Genomic DNA, 18,630 nt, shown 5'->3' on the forward strand with positions numbered 1-18,630 from the left:
AGATGTTAGCAGTAAACCATGAATTTGGGGTGGGAGGGAGTAGCCAGGGGAAAAAATAATTTGACACCAGGAAACTAGTTTGAGGCCCAATCCAAATTGGGGTCATTCTCCGAATTGGGAAAACTCTGTTTGCTTTTTCTCTAAAAGAAAAGCAGCATGATTACTCACGTTTGTTTAATCACATGATGAACAACACATAGTACAGGGGTACCTCAGGTTACAGACGCTTCAGGTTACAGATGCTTCAGGTTACAGACTCGGCTAACCCAGAAATAGTACCTCAGGTTAAGAACTTTGCTTCAGGATGAGAACAGAAATCGTGTGGCGGCAGCAGGAGGCCCCATTAGCTAAAGTCGTACCTCAGGTTAAGATCTGTTTCAGGTTAAGAATGGACCTCCAGAACGAATTAAGTTTTTAACCCGAGGCACCACTATAGTCTGGCCCTTAAACATCTAAGATCTGTATTTATGCAGGGGCGTAGCTAGCTGCTCTGGCACCTGGAGTGGCAGGGGCAGGATGATCCGCCCATGGGGGCGCCACGGTGATCCACCCAGGGGGGTGGCACGGTGAGCTGCCCACAGCGTCCTCCTGGCAGACACAAGCCCTACGTTGCTGTTTTGGGCAGTGCGGGGCCCTGAGCCACCCTGTCACTCCCAGGAGAGCCGCGTGCCTCGGGCACACTGCAGGCCAGGCCCCGCGGCAAGTGCCGTGCCCCGTGGCGTGCCATTTTGTCACCCCCTCAGGGATTACGCCCTGGGGTAGACTGCACCCCCCGCTTCCCTCTTCCTACGCCCCTGTATTTATGGAGAATGGAATACTAGAAACTGCTGCCAACAAGGGTTAATTTACAGAGATGAAAACATTAGGTCAGGGTACCCCTGCCCGTACAGGCCAGTCGTGTCCGACTCTAGGGTTGCGTGCTCATCTCGCTTAAGAGGCTGGGGGCCAGCGCTGTCCGGATACACTTCCGGGTCACATGGCCAGCATGACGAAGCTGCATCTGGGCGAGCCAGCACCAGTGCAGCACACGGAAATGCCGTTTACCTTCCCGCTATAAAGCGGTCCCTATTTATCTACTTGCACTTAAGAGTGCTTTCGAACTGCTAGGTGGGCAGGAGCTGGGACCGAAAGACGGGAGCTCACCCCGCCGCGGGGATTCGAACCGCCGACCATACGATCAGCAAGTCCTAGGCACTGAGGTTTTACCCACAGCACCACCCGCGTCCCACATGAAAACATTACAAAGCCACAAAATGTTAAATTCCATGTTTAATTCAAACCTTTTACATTTTTCTTTTTGAAAATAATCTTGACGAGATCCCGGGGTGTTGTTGGACTGCAAAATATGGAGCACTGAGTTTAGGACTGGAAAAAATGGAGAGAAGGATTGACAGATCATTCCACCCCGAATCTTAAAGCAAATTTTTATAATGGGCTAGTGCTACAAGCCCTTTAAGTAGTCAACAGCACCCCTGCCAGCCCCAGATGAGGATATTTAGCTCACCAGACACACCCCTGAACTTCAACTATATTCACATCAGCTGTGCATGCACACCTCCTTTGCTGTATAAGGGACAGGTGTCAGAACCTGATTTTTTCTAGGCTGATTCTCACTTAACATTAAGCAGCAAGACTTAATTAAGTAAAAAAACCTCCCCACATTTCCCACATACTGCAATTCTAAATCAGTTCTGGAGAGGCTGCCATCCAGACAAGCCCCATACAGGTGTACTTACTGCTGTATTGATGGTTTGATCCTCACTTCTTTTGTTTTTTTATTCTCCATAAGGAAGATTGCCTCCAGATCCTCACTTGGTTACTTCCCATAAGAAGCCAGTTTTGTGCTGCAAGTTCAACGAAGTGTTCAGGCATGTTGTGAGCTGCTGTGAGGGTTCTGTAAGTGAAACGATACTGTAAAATAGAACCAACTCCATGTATTTCCCAATGTGCCAATGCGTAGCTGTTCTATTTTGACACATGTAGTTGAGTTTTTTGTGTTTGCTCTCTGTGCATAGAACTGGACTCATTTTTACTTACTCTTTCAAATGTGAGCCATTGAATCCTGACCATGGTGTTTATTCAGATGCTTTCCTATGTATGTGTGTGTGTGTGTTTTTTTAAGGTGGTCAAGGTGTGGGATTTTGATAGCGGAAAGCACTTATTTGAATTTGGCAACGCTCATGGTGGTTATGCGGTAACCTGCCTCGCCTTCGATCCTAGCAGAAGAAGGTATGTTTCTAAATACGCCTTTTTTGGGGGGGGACCCCCACTCTATATAAATTTTAGCTGTGTGTTCCCACCCCGGCACACAAGTATCTACGCAGGTGGAATAAACGATGCATTTATTTCATTCACATTCTAGACTAATCACAGGAGGACGAGATGGCTGTTTGAATGTATGGAATTACAACAATGGGCATTGCTTGCACACGTTGAAAAGAGGTAAGCAGCATGCTGTCACAAGTGGCCAAAAAAATGTTATGTCTGTAGAAAACTCATACGACTTGGATGTCGCAATGCTCCTGTGTTTTTCTTACCTGCAGAAGACGAAAGTGACGAAGTCTGTGGCTGCACCTATGTGGAAGTCAACAAAAACAAGTAAGCAATGCAGACCATAACCAGATCTTGCCATTGAAGGGCGACATCTTAGGGAAGGAGCAGTTAATTTATTTTCATTCAGGTGCATTTCTCTTCTCCATATGGCATTCTGAGAATCTGACATGTATCTTTGTCACCTAAATTGCCCCCCCCCCATGAGTGTTCCACAAAATATCCTTGCTGTAAGGATGAAATATACTCGGAGTCCTGTAGTGATTTCATGCTCTTTATTGCAGCTTGTAAGGCAGTGATTGAATTGCCCGCCAAACCTCTGGCTTTTATATACATTATTTACAGAATGAGTCCCGTCTGATTGGCTGATTCTGCTTCCCTCCTGGAGCCTGATTGGTCTTTTCTTGCAAGCCAGTCAGTTGTTGCAGTCTAGGATCCTACTTGCTTATTGTTCTAGGATCCAAGCTTAGTGCATAACAAAGGACTTCTTCGCCTTATACTGAATGAGACCATTGATGGTGGCTCCTCTGCTTTTCAGAGTTGGCCTTTCCCACCTCCCTGCTACTTCAAATGCTTTTCAGTTTTTAGGCAAGGAATGCTAAGGGTCGAATGTGCAGCCTTCTGCAATGCAGAGCCTATGCTGTCACACTGAGCTATGGGGCTTCCTTTGGATTGCAAAGGCATTTGATCATGTATGAATACATACAATAATGCTGCCAGGAAAAAAGAATACTAACACCTTGGGTGCCTTTAGCAGGTGTTTAATATGTAGAGATTAGCTGGTAATGCTTTGAATGGCATGGAGCCAAATGTGGTCACCTGCTAATTCATGCAGATCAAAAGCCATTTATAAAGGGGATACCTAGAGAGACCTGCTCAGAAGTTGTCAGACAGAATGCACACTGACACATTCCCTACTTGCTAAAGACCAGATCAGGTAAAGAGTTGTTGCAACATTTGTGTGTGGAATTCCTTGCGGCTTGGTTCCGCGACGGGGTGAGCTCCCGTTGCTCAGTCCCAGCTCCTGCCCACCTAGCAGTTTGAAAGCACGTCAAAGTGCAAGTAGATAAATAGGTACCGCTCCGGTGGGAAGGTAAACGGTGTTTCTGTGCGCTGCTCTGGTTCGCCAAAAGTGGCTTAGTCATGCTGGCCACATGACCTGGAAGCTGTACGCCGGCTCCCTCAGCAAATAAAGCGAGATGAGCGCCGCAACCCCAGAGTCGGTCACAACTGGACCTAACGGTCAGGGTTACCTTTACCTTTACCTTTACCTTCACCTTTACCTTGCTAGTGGGTATATGCTATGCAACTGTAAAAAAAAAAAAAAAGTACTTCCAATTCCATATCCATCCCAGAAGGATACCATGGTCACTGATATCAAAAGGTCCAGCAGAACCATCACGCTCCCCCTATCCAATTCTCAGCACAAATCATTCACCAAGGTGACCAAAGCTATCTCAGTCCCATAATCAGGCCTGAAATGGATCTAGAGCCATCTTTCTCCTCCAAAAAAAACCCTGGAGTTGAAATATTAGAAACTGGCCGATAATTATCCCATAATTCAGGATTCAGGTCTGGATTTTTCAGTAGAGGCCTTGCAACTGCCTCCTTTAGCCATGCCTTGTTCTAAGGAGCCACTGACTTAGCCAGTCCCCCTCTGCCCCCTTTTTTAAGAGCCAGGAAGGGCAAGGATTTAGTACACGTGTTATGTACTGAGTTGAATAAGATCCAAAATGCAGCAGTCTGATTGGTCCACAGGAGCCACCCAATCCAGCTCTGGGTGGAAGTGAATCCTCAACCTGATTGGCCTACAGGAGAATCCCGGAATTAGCCAATCACGTGGGGCCCATTGTGTAAATAATGTATATAAAGCAGACATTCTGGGGGAACTTCCATTCCTCCTCACCACTATGAGCTGAATAAAGAGCATGTAATCCACTCTCAACTCCGAGTATATTTCAACACGTTTGGTAGCTCTCACCTTTTCAAGGATTCTGTCCACATCCTCAGGCTGGACAAATGGAAAAGTTTCCATTAACACTGGACAAGCAGAGGCTAAAGGGACATCCATCTTCTAGAATCTCATGTTGCCAATTTGGCGAAAGGCCATAGCGTAGTGGCAGAACCTCTAATTTGAGTTTTTAGTTATTTGTTAAAATATTTATGAACCAGACATTTTCATGGGAAATATAATGGGGGGGGGGATATAATGCATGCAGAAAGTCCCAGGTTCAACCCCAGACATCTCCAGGTAAGGCTGGGAAAGACCCCAGCAGCCTAAAAAACCTGGGAAGCTGCTGCCAGTCAGTGCAGACAATACTAAGCTGCATGGACAAATGATCTGACTTAGTTTGAGGGAGTTTCCTCTGTTCCTGTGCCTTGAAACAGAACCTAACCAAATTGGGTTGTGATATTTCTAGAATATGATCTAATTATATATGTAGGGTTGTCATATTCCCAAAAGTGAAAATCAGGACAAAGTTGAGCTTGGGGGGGGGGGATGCTTTTTAAAAAGTTTTAAAAAATAAATCCGGGTTTTCCCGAACATTCAGCAAAAAACCGCCTGGACGTATGGCAGCCCTAAATATACGTGTAACATTTGTTTGCTAACTCCTCTTCCAGGTACATCGTAGGTGTTGGATGGGATCGAAGGATAAACTTGTTTTATGTAAGTAGCAAAAGTGCACATGAAAAGCATTTTGATACGGTATCATGATTCATTATTGAAATTTCACATTGTGCCAAAGCACTGGGGTAGAAAATAGGTGGGGAAGATATTGAGCCTGGCCAATGGGATGGTAGAATTAAGGCCAAACTCTCTTTTTGCACATCTGGCTAACAGCATTGGTGTCAGAGTCAAAAAGGGGAGGAACAAGCAGAAACAGAATCTTTGTCATAAACTTATAAAATACATATATATCCTTATGTTCACACATATGTATCTTTTCGTTTGGCTGTATGTATGTTGCAGGATTCCACAGAAAACTTTCATCACTTTCAGAAACCTCAAGCCCACTGGCAGGATGATATAGTAAGATTCCACCTTGGCCTTCTTCAAATCTAAATGCCCTTTTTGTATACTTCGAAAACTCTTTATTGATGCTGAGCACATGTATGGTGTTTGATATGTAGAATTTCATATAGGTGGTATGCAGTGCGGACTGAAGCAGGTGGAGTTCTGTTCAGCTCACTGGAACTTAACCTCTGCCTTAGTAAGTCCAGAATGGCCTTACCGGGAGGCCCGGCCAGATGGGCAGGGTATAAGTAATAAATATTATTATTATTATTATTAGATTAATTTATTGATGCTTTTGAATAGTATGCATGGAACTGTAGGACTCAAGTACATTAGTAAAAAACAGTGTTTTGAATGCATTATAAACATGCAACACCAGATGGCGCTGTAGAGCACAAAATTTGTCTATGCAATTTTACATAGCGTTTTCCCCTTTTTCTATGATTTATGACTTTTTATAGTGTTTCCCCCCCTGTGTGTAGAGCCACTCTAAGACTAGCATTGGATGAACCAGACAATTTCAGTTTTTGCCTGGTTCTCTTTTTCCCAGCCTTTAAGTTCAATTCTCCCCATTTCCATATCAGTTTGCAATTTTTTTTAAGAAAGTATGCATGAAAATTCAAATGTATTTTGAATGCATTTCATTTAATAAATGCATTTCTGTATGGAATTTTCTCTATAATATACAAACATTTTTGCATACAATTTCCTGTAACGTAAAGCTTTTTAAACTTTACTTTCACTAATATAATCATTTTTATGAGCACTTTCCCATTTGCATTGCAAAATCAGGAGACTTGCAAACTAGGAAGTATGCCTGTATTTTAGTTTGCACATCTGTTCGGGAAGTGCAAAATGATTTCTCTCACATCCCCAGTAGAGACCAAATGACTACTGTTGATTTTTCAGTGAAGGAGGACCCAATAAGGGGGATATTCTGTAGCTTACTATTTTCTGTGAACGTGCAAGAGCTGCTGAGCTTCAGCAAATTCCTAGGGCATATTATGAGCTCAATATAACCCAGAAGTCCTGTACATTCTAAGGGGTAAAAGTTGGTCTGCTAAAAGTTTCTACCTTATCTTTTATGAAGACTTGTTCTCGATTGGGGGGGATGGACATGTAGCAGCAATATTGACATTTGAGGCTTTGTGGTTGGCCACAGTTCAGTCTTATGTGGTGCCAGTTTGCAGGGCTTGAACTGCCCATTGATTGATACATGAAGTACAGCTCCGACCGACAAACACAAAGGAGAATCAGCACTGTTTTTTTCACTCCCTCTCTCCCAGAACCGGGGACACAAAGAAGATATTTTGTGCATTGCTCAGTGCCCACCTACTCTCCTTGCAACCTCAAGTTATGATGGTGAAATTATTGTTTGGAATATGATCTCGGGTCACATATGTCATAAATTCCACACTTCAGTTGCCGCTGCCTCTCTTAGTACCAAACGTAAGTTCACTTATCTAAAAATATGCTGCAGAAAACAGATTCACCCTTTATCCAGGACTACTATGTCTGGATGAATCAATCAATCTGTATGAATCATTGCCTGTGGAACTGAATAGACATGGAAAACATGGAAGTTGAAAGGTGAAGCCCATCCCAAGTTGTTTTATTGGCTAACAGGCCTGGTATGGTTGAGAGAGACACCAGTTTCTACCCCACAAGGATGTGATGTAGCCAGCTCAAAATAATGACAGTTGCTGTTTTTTACAACTTTCCACTTGTAATTCGTCACCTCCCAATTTGCGGATGGGTGGGCAGGAAGTGGCCCTGCATCTTCAGTTAAGGTCTGAAGTTTCTAATATAGTACTAGTCCCTCACAGCCCCCTCCCTTGCAAATAGTATTGTGATTGTGAGCAGAGGTCTTGGTATACAGCTCTTATTATCTTGAAATAAGGACTTTTAAACAACCATCCCTGTCCCATTTGTTATGCAGATGTTATTTGAGTTGCTATAGTACAAACAACTGTTTGGTCTGTGGCAACTCTGCATGCATTGATAGGGTCAGGTTGAAAGCCATAAGGAAATAAACATTGCTACATTTCGGTGACCCCCCTGGAGCAGATTTTGGGGGCACGCGAGGAGAGAAAGGGCAACTCCAGTTGTGTGAATGAAATGCAACTTGCATATTGTCGGATGCAACACTTAAATTAAATTTTTTTTAGATTACATTTAGTTTTTAGTCAGTTGGCAGACTGAAAGTCTGACAAAACAGCCAGGTTTTTACAGTGGTACCTTGGGTTACATACGCTTCACGTTACATACGCTTCAGGTTACAGACTCTGCTAACCCAGAAATAGTGCTTCAGGTTAAGAACTTTGCTTCAGGATGAGAACAGAAATTGTGCTCCGGCCGTGCAGCGGCAGCAGGAGGCCCCATTAGCTAAAGTGGTGCTTCAGGTTAAGAACAGTTTCAGGTTAAGAACAGACCTCCAGAACGAATTAAGTACTTAACCCGAGGTACCACATTTCAGAGTTCAACCTAGCAAAACACCTTTTATCTACTCAATGGTAAGAGGGGGTTTGGAATGAAGCATCTGAAGTCCACGAGAGTGGAAATGTAAATGTAAACATCAGGAAAGTTAATGGCAGCAGTGCTTGCATGCAAATTGTGCCTTTTGACTGTAGCTTAATGAAAGTATTTGAATATTTAATGGTGTTTCCTTTAAAGGAGCACGTCTTCTCTTTTTGTCCTCCCCAGCTGTCGATGCAAGTGTTAGCCGCGTAATCTTTCTAAAGACCCGGGCAGTGAAATTTGAATCGGCTGCAGCCTCGCTTGTTTCCAATGGGCCGCAAGGTAAGATGGATGAAATGTTGGTTGGTGTTGTAGCCTACCAAAACTCTAGGCAACCAAACTAACACAGTCAGTCACAATCATCAAGGGGTTGGAGCAACTCACCTATGGGGGAAGGGCTTGTGCAGCCTCTTGTACAAGTGGAAACATCTAGAACAGGAGTGGGGGTCCTTTGGCCCTCCAGATGTGGCTGAACTGCAATTCCTGTCAGCCCCAGCAGGCATGGCCCATGGCCAGAGACTATGGTAGCTTTGGTTCAGCGACATCCGCAGGCCAAAGATTTGCCTGTCAACAACACTGCAGAAGCCCTTGCACACGCCTTTGCAGAGCAGGAAGTAATTGCCATGCTGATTTCTAAGGTAACAAAGCTGCGCATGGTGCTAGGATCCTGAAGGAAGGGTACCTGGAAGAGATAAGAGGCCTGAGGCTTAGGGACAGTGGAGCAGGGGCCAAGGAGGGCATAAGGTCTGGGCCTTGACATCCTGCGCCTTTTAAACATTGTATAGAAGTGTGATCTACCAACTGGATTTTGTCATCACTGTTGTACTATCCTGGGGTGCTGAATTTCAGGCATCGATTTCAATTACTACATTCTCCTGGTTTAGTCCTAATGCAACCAAGACTGACAGACTGGATTTCTTTCATTGTTATTTCCTGTTCGTGTAAATTGTTGGTCTCAAAAAAGTCACCAGAGATTCTCCCTGTGTCCCATACATAATCCAGTGGTCTCTGATTTGGAGAGATGTTATGTAGGACTGCTTGTAATCATCATTACAAATCCCGCTGGCTACATGATGATTACTCAAATGTTAAGAGCCACTTCAAGCCACACGTTCGGTGTGGCACTGTAGTTTTGTGAACCGGCCTTCAGACATTTCTGCTCTCCCGAATGCTTTGTTGCCATAAAAGTATTCTTCTGCTTTGATACTGGCTTGATACTGGCTTGTCCCTTCTTGTTACAATTTTTTCAGGCCATCTGTATTTCTGGAGCCTGCGCACTGGGGATCCACTTATAGCAAGTTTTGCACCTGTAAGTTTCGCAGATGGGAAGTTGCCAAAATGTTTGCTGGGGTTCTGTGTTTAAATGCAGCAAAGACTTAACAGTCTCTGTTTGAATGTATTGTGAACTGAAATGCTTGTGTGATATATGTAGCCCAAAGCCACAACCATGTTAGTTAATCACATATGACCTCATGTACAAATTGCAATTAACACCAGCTTCCCAGGTGGTGTAAATCAGGGGCAGCGATTTGGCAGCCCACGGGCTAGGTGTAACTCAAGGCTGGCTTGCTGCAATGCACTTTATGTGGGGCTGCCCTTGGGTGCCACAATTGTGGTGACTGTGGTTGATGGGAGTTGTAGTCCAAAACATCTGGAGGGTGCACGGTTGGGGAAAGCTGTGCTAGATGATGACAACTTCAGGACACCTAGATTGTTCTGGCATGGAGATTGAAGCTCCCCTCCCATTAGAATAGAGAAGTTATGTAACTGTGTTAACTAACAACGTGGTTTGCATCAATGTGTGTTCCAGTCAAGAGGGAAATCCTTGATTACTGGCATTGCCGTGACTGCTGATGATTCATATTTGTATGCTGCCGATGAGGATGGATACGTGTATGTCCATGACATCAAAGATTATGCTCTTCAGGATCCAGAACAAGAAGCACCAAAGTGTATGTCTACATGTACATTTTACTTCCAGTAGAAACGTTTAGCATCTTTGCTTTTGGGTTATAGATTGACAGCACAAATGCACATGTGTACTTAAAAGCAAGCCCAGTTGGACTCAGTGAGTTGCAATGTCATTTAAGGTAAAGGGACCCCTGACCATTAGGTCCAGTCATGACCGACTCTGGGGTTGCGGAGCTCATCTTGCTTTATTGGCCGAGGGAGCAGGCGTACAGCTTTCGGGTCATGTGGCCAGCATGACTAAGCCGCTTCTGGCGAACCAGAGCAGCGCATGGAAATGCTGTTTACCTTCCCGCTGGAGCGGTCCCTATTTATCTACTTGACGTGCTTTCGTACTGCTACGTTGGCAGAAGCAGGGACCAAACAACAGGAGCTCACTCCGTCGCGGGGATTTGAACTGCCAACCTTCTGATCGGCAAGTCCTAGGCTCTGTGGTTTAACCCACAGCGCCACCCGCGTCCCTGCAATATCATTTACCTGGGAGTAAATCCAATTGAAATCAATGGTGTTTACTTCTGTGTAGACATGTATAGGATTGCCCTTCATGTGACTTCAAACACACCTCACTGTTTTTGTATGTTAGTACATACTGTAATGTATGCTTTATCCATGAGCTGAGGCTGGATCTAGACACATCAAAAAAGCGTTTCAGAAAAACGTGTTGTGAACGTCATAAAGGGAAAACACGCGGCCGAAGGACAGGACTCCACAGCTCCATCTGGTGGCACAGTGTTATAACACACATAAAGCTCTTTTTCTTTACTAATGTAGCTGAGTCCTGTGTTCTATTCCTTTCTGTTGCCACAGATGTGAACCACTGGAGAGCTCATTTGAATCTGGTTCCATCGTAAGTATTGGCTTAACCTTTAACAAAAAATAAGTTGTGCACATGGGTTTCTAACTGGTTGTCCTCTCTGGCTTGACAAATAGGTTAGAAGTTATAGATGAAGAGAACATCCTGCTATCCTGTTCAACTGATCGTACTGTTCGGTTGTGGAGCCTGGATGGAGAATACATTGGTAAATGGCACATGCACAAAACACAAGGACCATATTACTCATTTAAGAGGAACTGACAGCTTTGTGTAGGAATGCACCCTAACATAGACGGTTGACACATTAACATTTACTAGGTCTTCAGTGAGACCCACTCCCGGTGTTTGAAGCTGTGCACATGCAAATGTAGCTGCATCTGCCCTGTAGTTTATTGAGAAATACTGCTGTTTGATATGTTTTCTCCTTGAACTTCTGTCGGACTTGAAAACTTAAGCCACGTGCCCACTGCAATTAAGCTGAGGTGTGTACATTTGAGACAGCAATTGCACATGCGCAGATGACAGGAGATGCACGGGTGACAGCTTCATGAATTAAGAGTTGGAAGGGATGCAGCTTCCAGGAATGTGGGTAAAGACATTTCTGTCCTCTCTCTGGTGCCTACAACATTGTGCAACATGAAATGCGGGGTGGTGGATTTTGCTTCTCAAATGTCCACATTCTAAGGTATTGCAGCAGGTTGTTGGTTAAGCCGCTCTGAAGCAGCAGCTACTCACACACACAACTGCTGTGTGCAAAGAGGGTAAGCATCCAACCTGCCCATGACTCCTGTAGGTACATTCCTCATCCCTATGTTATCATGAGTTGTTTTGGAACAGCTTGCCCTAGGACTCCACTTCTGGGTGTGCATCACCGGAGAAGACCAAAGAGCTTGCAGTAAGAGAGAAATGGAAGCTACTACTATTTGACTAACATCCTGTTTAAGAAATACAATGCCCCTGGGTTCATAAGTCATATTTCTTTTTAGAAATGCTCTCTGCAGCCTCAAGTTACTGAAGGAGCTGCTTCCATCACATGCTGTTTCTTCAGTTACACTTGTTTAGGGGTTCCTTTCCTTTCTCTCCCCATAGGAACCTTTGGCCAAGCAGAACCTTGGGAAATTTCTACCCCATCCTCCTGGAAACATCCCATGGTTCCTTATGAAATCCTGATAGATCCTCAAAGTATGCCCATTCACCCCGTGCTAGAAGGCAAGCCCTCTGATCTGCAGTTCCCAGAGCAAGAGAAGAGAACTCAGGATCCTGCCACACCTATGGTTCGTATGTCAACTGCAGTGGTGCAGTTAATAGGGGGAGGCCATGAGCTACATCCTGCCCCCACCAGTTTCTTATGCATGCCTTTGTCTGTGTTATGAAGGCACCGCTAGTCAATGCAAAATGAGCAAGTTGAATCGTTTTATTTTCCTGCATCTCCAGCGATTCTTGCTGGGGCAATGTTTCTGTTAAGGTCCTGCTTTTTCCATTAAAGGGAGCAATCCTATGGTCCTTGGGATAGTTCTCTGGGCCCAGAGGATTTTGCAATTTCCCTTTCCGATGGCAGAGAGAGCAAAGAATTCTGGGAGCATATAAGGTACAGTAAGATAAGCATGAGGGATGCAGGTGGTGCTGTGGTCTAAACCAAAGAGCCTAGGGCTTGCTGATCAGAAGGTTGGCGGTCGAATCCCTTCGACGGGGTGAGCTCCTGTTGTTTGGTCCCTGACCCTGCCTACCTAGCAGTTTGAAAGCAGGTCAAAGTGCAAGTAGATAAATAGGTACCGCTCCAGCAGGAAGGTAAATGGCGTTTCTGTGTGCTGCTCTGGTTCACCAGAAGTGGCTTAGTCATGCTGGCCACATGACCCAGAAGCTGTCTGCGGACAAACGCCGGCTCCCTCGGCCTATAGAGCGAGAGAGAGCTGCAACCCCAGAGTCGTCCGCAACTGGACCCAATAGTCAGGGGTACCTTTAACTTTACCTAAGATAAGCACAAAGAAATCCTAAGGCAGACCACACCTTGCCAGTCAGTAGATGCTAAATGCACCTCTCTGGCCTATTAAAATTAATATATACATCCAGGAGGGAGGAAAAACCTGTTAACTGTGTACCATGCTGAAAGAGCAACTTAAAAGGCAGATTTTGGCAATGAAACCTTGGAGAATGATTTAACAGTGTGCAAAGTACAGAATGGAAATGGCTGCCATCTGATTGGGTACCAGCCTTATGCCATCTGCTTCAGTATGGATTCTCCAACATAGCAGCTCCCAAAACTTCCATGGCGGAAGAGTCAAGAGCAACAGCAGCACCGGCTGCTATTGCTATTCTAACAGCAGTTAAGGTGTATGAATAATGCAGTGGCTGTTCTTCTGCTTTCGGCAGGAAGCAATCTCTAATCCCCAGCTCTCCCCGGCTCCAGTTACCAGCGAGGACATTCAAGATGAAATTAGCAAGCGTCTTTATGCAAACACTTCAAGCAGGAGGTAAGCGGGAAGCCCAGGCTGGCAAGTAAATTGATGGCATTTCCAGAGAGTTTTCCCTTCCCACCTGCAACTTCCTTTCCCCACCCCCTAGGTTGAAGCATGAGCGATCCAAGCTTTTAAACAGACGGGTTAGCCACGGGGGACCCAACACTTACCGCACAATCAACTATTATGAAATTGACAGTTTCCCGGGAAACTGCCGGAAGCCTGATTTGTCTGTTCTTGGTACAGACATTTTCAGTGCTAATTACAAAGGAGCAGCCGAGTAGCAAGAAACTGAGCCCGTCATTTGCCAAGTCACTGGAACCAAGGCCTGCTTAAAAAGTCCTGGTGTAATTTCTTCTGTTGGACTATTCCCCACCCTTCAGCTGAATGGTGCTTAATAAGCTAAACTTGCAAAGAATTTTCCTGACCAAAATCCTCCTCTTTAAAGCTAACAGTGTTGTTGTTCTGTTGTCTCATCTCACTGAGATGTCTCATATCTCTGCTCAAACGGACGACAAAAACATTGATAGCCAGTATGACGCAAACTAGAGTTTAGCAGGTATGTTTCACTTTTCTTTTTACTGTGAGAGAGACATAAAGGCTTAATTCTTCCACTGAAAACTGTTGGCATTGGGTCTAGGTTCAAGTCATAATTTGGGTAGATGCATGGAAAATCAGTGAGACTTAAGTTAGACATGGCTAATTTACACCCTTGTGGTTTCATACTTGAACTGGAGGCTACATCCAGTCCACTGAGCTGTAAGTATTTAATTTTTTTATTCAGAAAGTATTTATGTGCTACTAACAGGTAGTAACACAAAACCAACACTGTAAAGAACCAGACCATTTCAATGAACTTTATTAAAGCTCACTAAAGGCACCACAAGAACTTACAACAGGATCAGTTTAACCTTCATTCAGCTTTTTCACACATGAAAGCGACTTGTTGAGCAAGAGACTGAACTTAAGCAATTCTGCATGCTGCTTCACATATTCCTTCTAATTTTTAGTCTAGCAAATATTATGGACAATGGGTACAAAGAACATTTTCTTTTAAGTTTTGGTTTTTGTGTATGCCTTTGACTGAATGTCTTTTGCCAGTGGAAGACTGAATGTCTTTTGCCAGTGGAAGAAACGTATCAAAAATGGAGAAGAAAGGAAAAACTACCTTGGTGTCTACAAAAGCTCTAGCTGCAACCCTTTCAAAAGGAGCAATACTTTTGTAACATTCCCTTGATATTAAGTAGCCTTAACTGATTACAAAAGGTTAAATTCCCGCACAGAAGATTTTGTTAAGTGTTCACAATTCCACAGGAATCTGAAAGTTACCAAGGCAATTTTCCTTTTAGGATTATCATGATCTCAACTTCTACCGTTTCAATATATTCGTTCCCCAAATAATATAACAGAACTCAAAACTCTTTAAAACAAATTATAAATACCTCCCCTCAAACATTACATTCCCCCCCATATCACATAATACACCTGAAGTCTTTTCTCATGATGAAGCTGCTCACTGAAATGCATTGGGTCTAGTCGAGGTCCATGTTAACTGGGCTCTCGTTTATGTGACAGTCGCCATTTTGCTGCACTGTCTCAATGTTCTTAATCTCTTCCAGCTCTTCGTTTTTATGATTAGGCGATGGTTCTGGTGGCGCTTCCTGTTTGGGAGAGTCTACCTTTGGCTTGGGTTGGGTTACAATGGGCTCACACAAGCTGTGCAGCTCCTAAAACAAAAAAATCCCAAAAATTATATTGATACAGTTGACCAATATGTATAAACTACTGCCTTATTTTAGCTCAGTCACCCTGACACGCTTGAAAAACAACCACTCTGTTTAGGCCGGAAACTAATTTACTGCGATAACCTGGCTGATGGCAGAAAAATGCAGCCCTGCCTCTCCTCTCCTGCTTCCCATAACATCTAGTAATACAAAGTGCATCAAAGATGTCACCATGCTCAAAACCTTCCCACTCCCAGAAGTGGCAGCCAATAAGGGCAGAGAGGAAAGGATGTATCTTTAATCCTATGCCTGGTACCAGCAATGAGGAACCTATGGCCCTCGTGATTCTGTTGGATCTTCCATCAGCCGCCAGCCAACATAGCCAGGGATGTTGTAAGAAGGTTAAGGGTTTCTGGGAATTGATATATAATGAGTTGAAAAAAGATGTTGAAATATACATTTGATAAGAAACCAGAGGCCTTTCTTTTAGGAATAGTAGGAAATGAGATAAACAGAAAGGACTGTAAACTTTTCCAATACGCAGTAACTGCAGCGAGAATACTACTGGCCCAAAAATGGAAACAGGAACAACTACCGACGTTAGAAGAATGGAGAATGAAACTGATGGACTATGCAGAATTAGATAAAGTAACGGGGAAGATCAGATAGTTCATCGAAGATTGGGGGAAATTCTCAGATTATTTGAAATGTATATGTGATGAGCAAACAACGCTAGTGGGATTTCAAGAAGCTCTGTGAATGTTTGAGGAATATTGTGTTGAAGAAAAATAAGAGGGTGAAGGTATATAAAATGCAATATAAAAAATAGGAAATGTGTAATTAAAAAATTGAATAATGGATGATTGTTAGAGAGGCTGAAGTCCAAAAGAGAAAATATGTGATAAATTTAGATTGGATATTGTAAATGTATGTTGGAAAATTAATAAAAATTATTTATAAAAAAAAACATAGCCGGGGATGATGGAAGTTGTAATCCAGCGACTTCTGGAAGGCCCCAGCCCTGCAATATCTCAACATCTATGCCTGCATTGTAGTTCACCCTGGTCTGCCCCTTTGTCTTCAAAATGAACTTCACCTAGGCTCATCTATCCCGGGAGGTGAACCATCAGAAAGTGTTTCTGTGCCATGATTAACACTTACCCTCAGCTTTCCATTGATCTCACTCACACGCACAACAGGATCCTGATCTAGACTTTGCTTTGCTTGGGCGTTCCGAATGTTGTGTAGCCATTCCATTGTGTCACGGACACATTTTTCTACTTTGTTGATCTCAGTTTCGTCAATATGGAGGTACTTCTCATCCTGAAACACAGAATAATGCAGTACACTGAAGATTATGTTTTCCCTGGCATCCTCAAGCTGATGAACAAGTAATATCCTATATCTGATGCTTAACCTAGGATGTCAGTTATGAACCTTGGTTTCTGACAACCAAGAACTCGGATGTAAGTGTTCTGGTTTTCAAACGCTTTTCGTAAGCTGAACGTCTGATGTGGCTGTCAGCTATTGTTTCGGCTAAAGGTTGCCAATCCCTGAACTAAGTGCTGCTTTGCATGATCCCCTCAAACGGGATAAACAGGAAAGTGTGAATAATGAGCGCTTCTCTTCTCCCATTTTGGGACTCATGTAAAGAGGGGAGTTGTGTGTCTGGCCCACATTGTGTGAAAACTACTCTAAGATCTGGCAATACATGGCCAATGGTCTTCCTTACATTTTACACCCTCCTATGTAAGAAACAAGATTGGGCTATATAACCATTTATGGTGAAATATAAATTATCAGTTATTGGCTATATATAAAAGTACAGAAGGATTCATGCCTGAACTCTGCACTTCGCTAAAAATCATGCAAGGGATAATGGGTATATGATCAGTCAGTGAGTTTTCTGAGGTTACTCTGGGACAGCTCTGCCAAAAGATTGCCAAACTCTCAACTAGAAAAAGGATTTATGATGCTGACATACAAGTTACATTAGGCAGCCAATATTTGATTCAAACATTTTCCCTTGTTTGTTTCTAATTTTTGGTTGACCAGGTGTGTGTGTGTGTGTGTGTGTAATAATTCTGCTGGGGGGAAGCTTTTAAGATTCATTATCTCCCAAATAAAAAGGAATTCATATTGCATTAAGATTAGTTTGTGATAATGAGAGTTTTGGAAGGAAGATATGGGGATTTTGCTTTATGACAAAATGTGATGTCTTCATTAAGCTGGAAAATTTTGATGGGACATGGAAATTAAGTAAAAATGCTTATCTGGCCTTAAAACCATACTGAATTTTTGGCCATTACCAAATAAAATCAAATATATTATTAATGTGGAAGACTGGTTTGTTGTCTTCAACTTTGCAGTTTTTGCTGGGCTAGTGGCTGAATGAAAATCACCATATAAGAAAAGTATCTCAGAGGTTTCCCCAAATGTTTTGGACTACAACTCCCATCAGTTGTGGGCCCAACTTTTTCTTATTAGATATCAGGCATGCGCCATTCTCACCAAGTTTCAGATAGCAGGCTAAAATGGTTTTATTTCAGGAGACCTTTTGCACCATAAATGCTGCTCTAATATCTTATTTTTTAAATGTTTTAATCTACGTCTTAATTGTTGCGCATTGCAGCTTTTAATTCTTGCATCCAGCTTTGTGGGTGTACATTTTTACAAACATATTTATAATTAATTCTAAGTTATTAGCTGCTTTGAAGACTAGTAAAAAAGTGGGATATAAGTCAACTGAACAAGTAGCAACAACACATCAAATTCGCTCTCAGTGATATCACACACACACCTTCTTCCTGTATTCGTCAGTAATCTTGGCATAGTTTTGCGCTTTATGCTGCAACTCATCCAGCAACCTTGGTCGTTCCTCTGCTTCTTGATACCTTGCTTCAATGGGAGTCCCAAATTTCTAGAGAGACCAGAATGATTCACCATACATTCAAGGAAACATTTAGATGGCTTATCTACCACCTAAAACGCCTACGAAAAGGTCTTTGGCCCCTTGCACTGGATCTTCCTGCCCCCTAAAGTCTCTTCTAACCCCCCCTACAAAAAACCCTAATAAATCAAATGTTTATTATGGTTGACTAACCATTAAATAAATGGCAAAATATAAAGTAATACAGAAATCACAGCCGTAGGAGGACCAGCTGTAAAGGCGAAGTGATGAATTAATCAAAGCAGGTCTGAGAGATGCAGACTATTGAAAAGTGGTTTTTGGGTTATTATATTTTTTATTTGCTATGTTATTATGAAATTGTTTTTGTAGTGTTTTGTTGAAATGCATCCCTGCTTCTTTGTTGTAAGCCGCTTTGAGCAGGATTTGTGTGTGTGTGTAAAAGCAAATTTGCAAATAAAATGAGTGAATGAAAGTTCTAATGTTCAGATATATTGCCACCACCTATCCCAGTAATAGAATTATTAGACAGCCCCTGAATCCAGGAAGATACTCATATAGTTTCTTAAGGATCTACCAGAATACCACCTCATAATGGGATAAATTATACTTTCTCTAATAAATTGGGTTTTCAACTGGTGGACTGGGACCACCATGCAACTATGTGATAAAAGATA

The 18,630-nt window shown here is 43.1% G+C and overlaps 2 protein-coding genes across 6 annotated transcripts in view; one reads left to right on the forward strand and one right to left on the reverse strand.

The window, feature by feature from the left end:
• LOC310675940 (cilia- and flagella-associated protein 337-like) overlaps window positions 1-18,428 on the forward strand; it is a 35,541-nt gene extending 17,113 nt beyond the window's left edge. For both annotated transcript variants that reach the window (XM_083437046.1, XM_083437047.1), the window contains 15 exons: window positions 1,794-1,896; window positions 2,123-2,229; window positions 2,363-2,442; window positions 2,544-2,598; window positions 5,173-5,218; window positions 5,522-5,581; window positions 6,853-7,015; window positions 8,270-8,365; window positions 9,334-9,392; window positions 9,894-10,035; window positions 10,859-10,898; window positions 10,982-11,070; window positions 11,955-12,139; window positions 13,236-13,336; window positions 13,428-18,428. In XM_083437046.1, the coding sequence (XP_083293172.1) occupies window positions 1,794-1,896; window positions 2,123-2,229; window positions 2,363-2,442; window positions 2,544-2,598; window positions 5,173-5,218; window positions 5,522-5,581; window positions 6,853-7,015; window positions 8,270-8,365; window positions 9,334-9,392; window positions 9,894-10,035; window positions 10,859-10,898; window positions 10,982-11,070; window positions 11,955-12,139; window positions 13,236-13,336; window positions 13,428-13,605 (1,504 nt within the window). In that variant the 3' untranslated portion in view covers window positions 13,606-18,428. The remainder of the gene's footprint in view (window positions 1-1,793; window positions 1,897-2,122; window positions 2,230-2,362; window positions 2,443-2,543; window positions 2,599-5,172; window positions 5,219-5,521; window positions 5,582-6,852; window positions 7,016-8,269; window positions 8,366-9,333; window positions 9,393-9,893; window positions 10,036-10,858; window positions 10,899-10,981; window positions 11,071-11,954; window positions 12,140-13,235; window positions 13,337-13,427) is intronic.
• HSPH1 (heat shock protein family H (Hsp110) member 1) overlaps window positions 14,165-18,630 on the reverse strand; it is a gene marked incomplete at its 5' end in the record, with an annotated part of 42,401 nt that continues 37,935 nt past the window's right edge. For all 4 annotated transcript variants that reach the window (XM_083437058.1, XM_083437057.1, XM_083437059.1 and 1 more), the window contains 3 exons: window positions 14,165-15,048; window positions 16,207-16,368; window positions 17,846-17,965. In XM_083437058.1, coding sequence (XP_083293184.1) covers window positions 14,854-15,048; window positions 16,207-16,368; window positions 17,846-17,965 — 477 coding nt within the window. In that variant the 3' untranslated portion in view covers window positions 14,165-14,853. The remainder of the gene's footprint in view (window positions 15,049-16,206; window positions 16,369-17,845; window positions 17,966-18,630) is intronic.

The sequence above is a fragment of the Podarcis tiliguerta genome (genome assembly GCF_965153285.1).
Source record: "Podarcis tiliguerta genome assembly, chromosome: 4".
NCBI classification, from domain to species: Eukaryota; Metazoa; Chordata; class Lepidosauria; order Squamata; family Lacertidae; genus Podarcis; species Podarcis tiliguerta.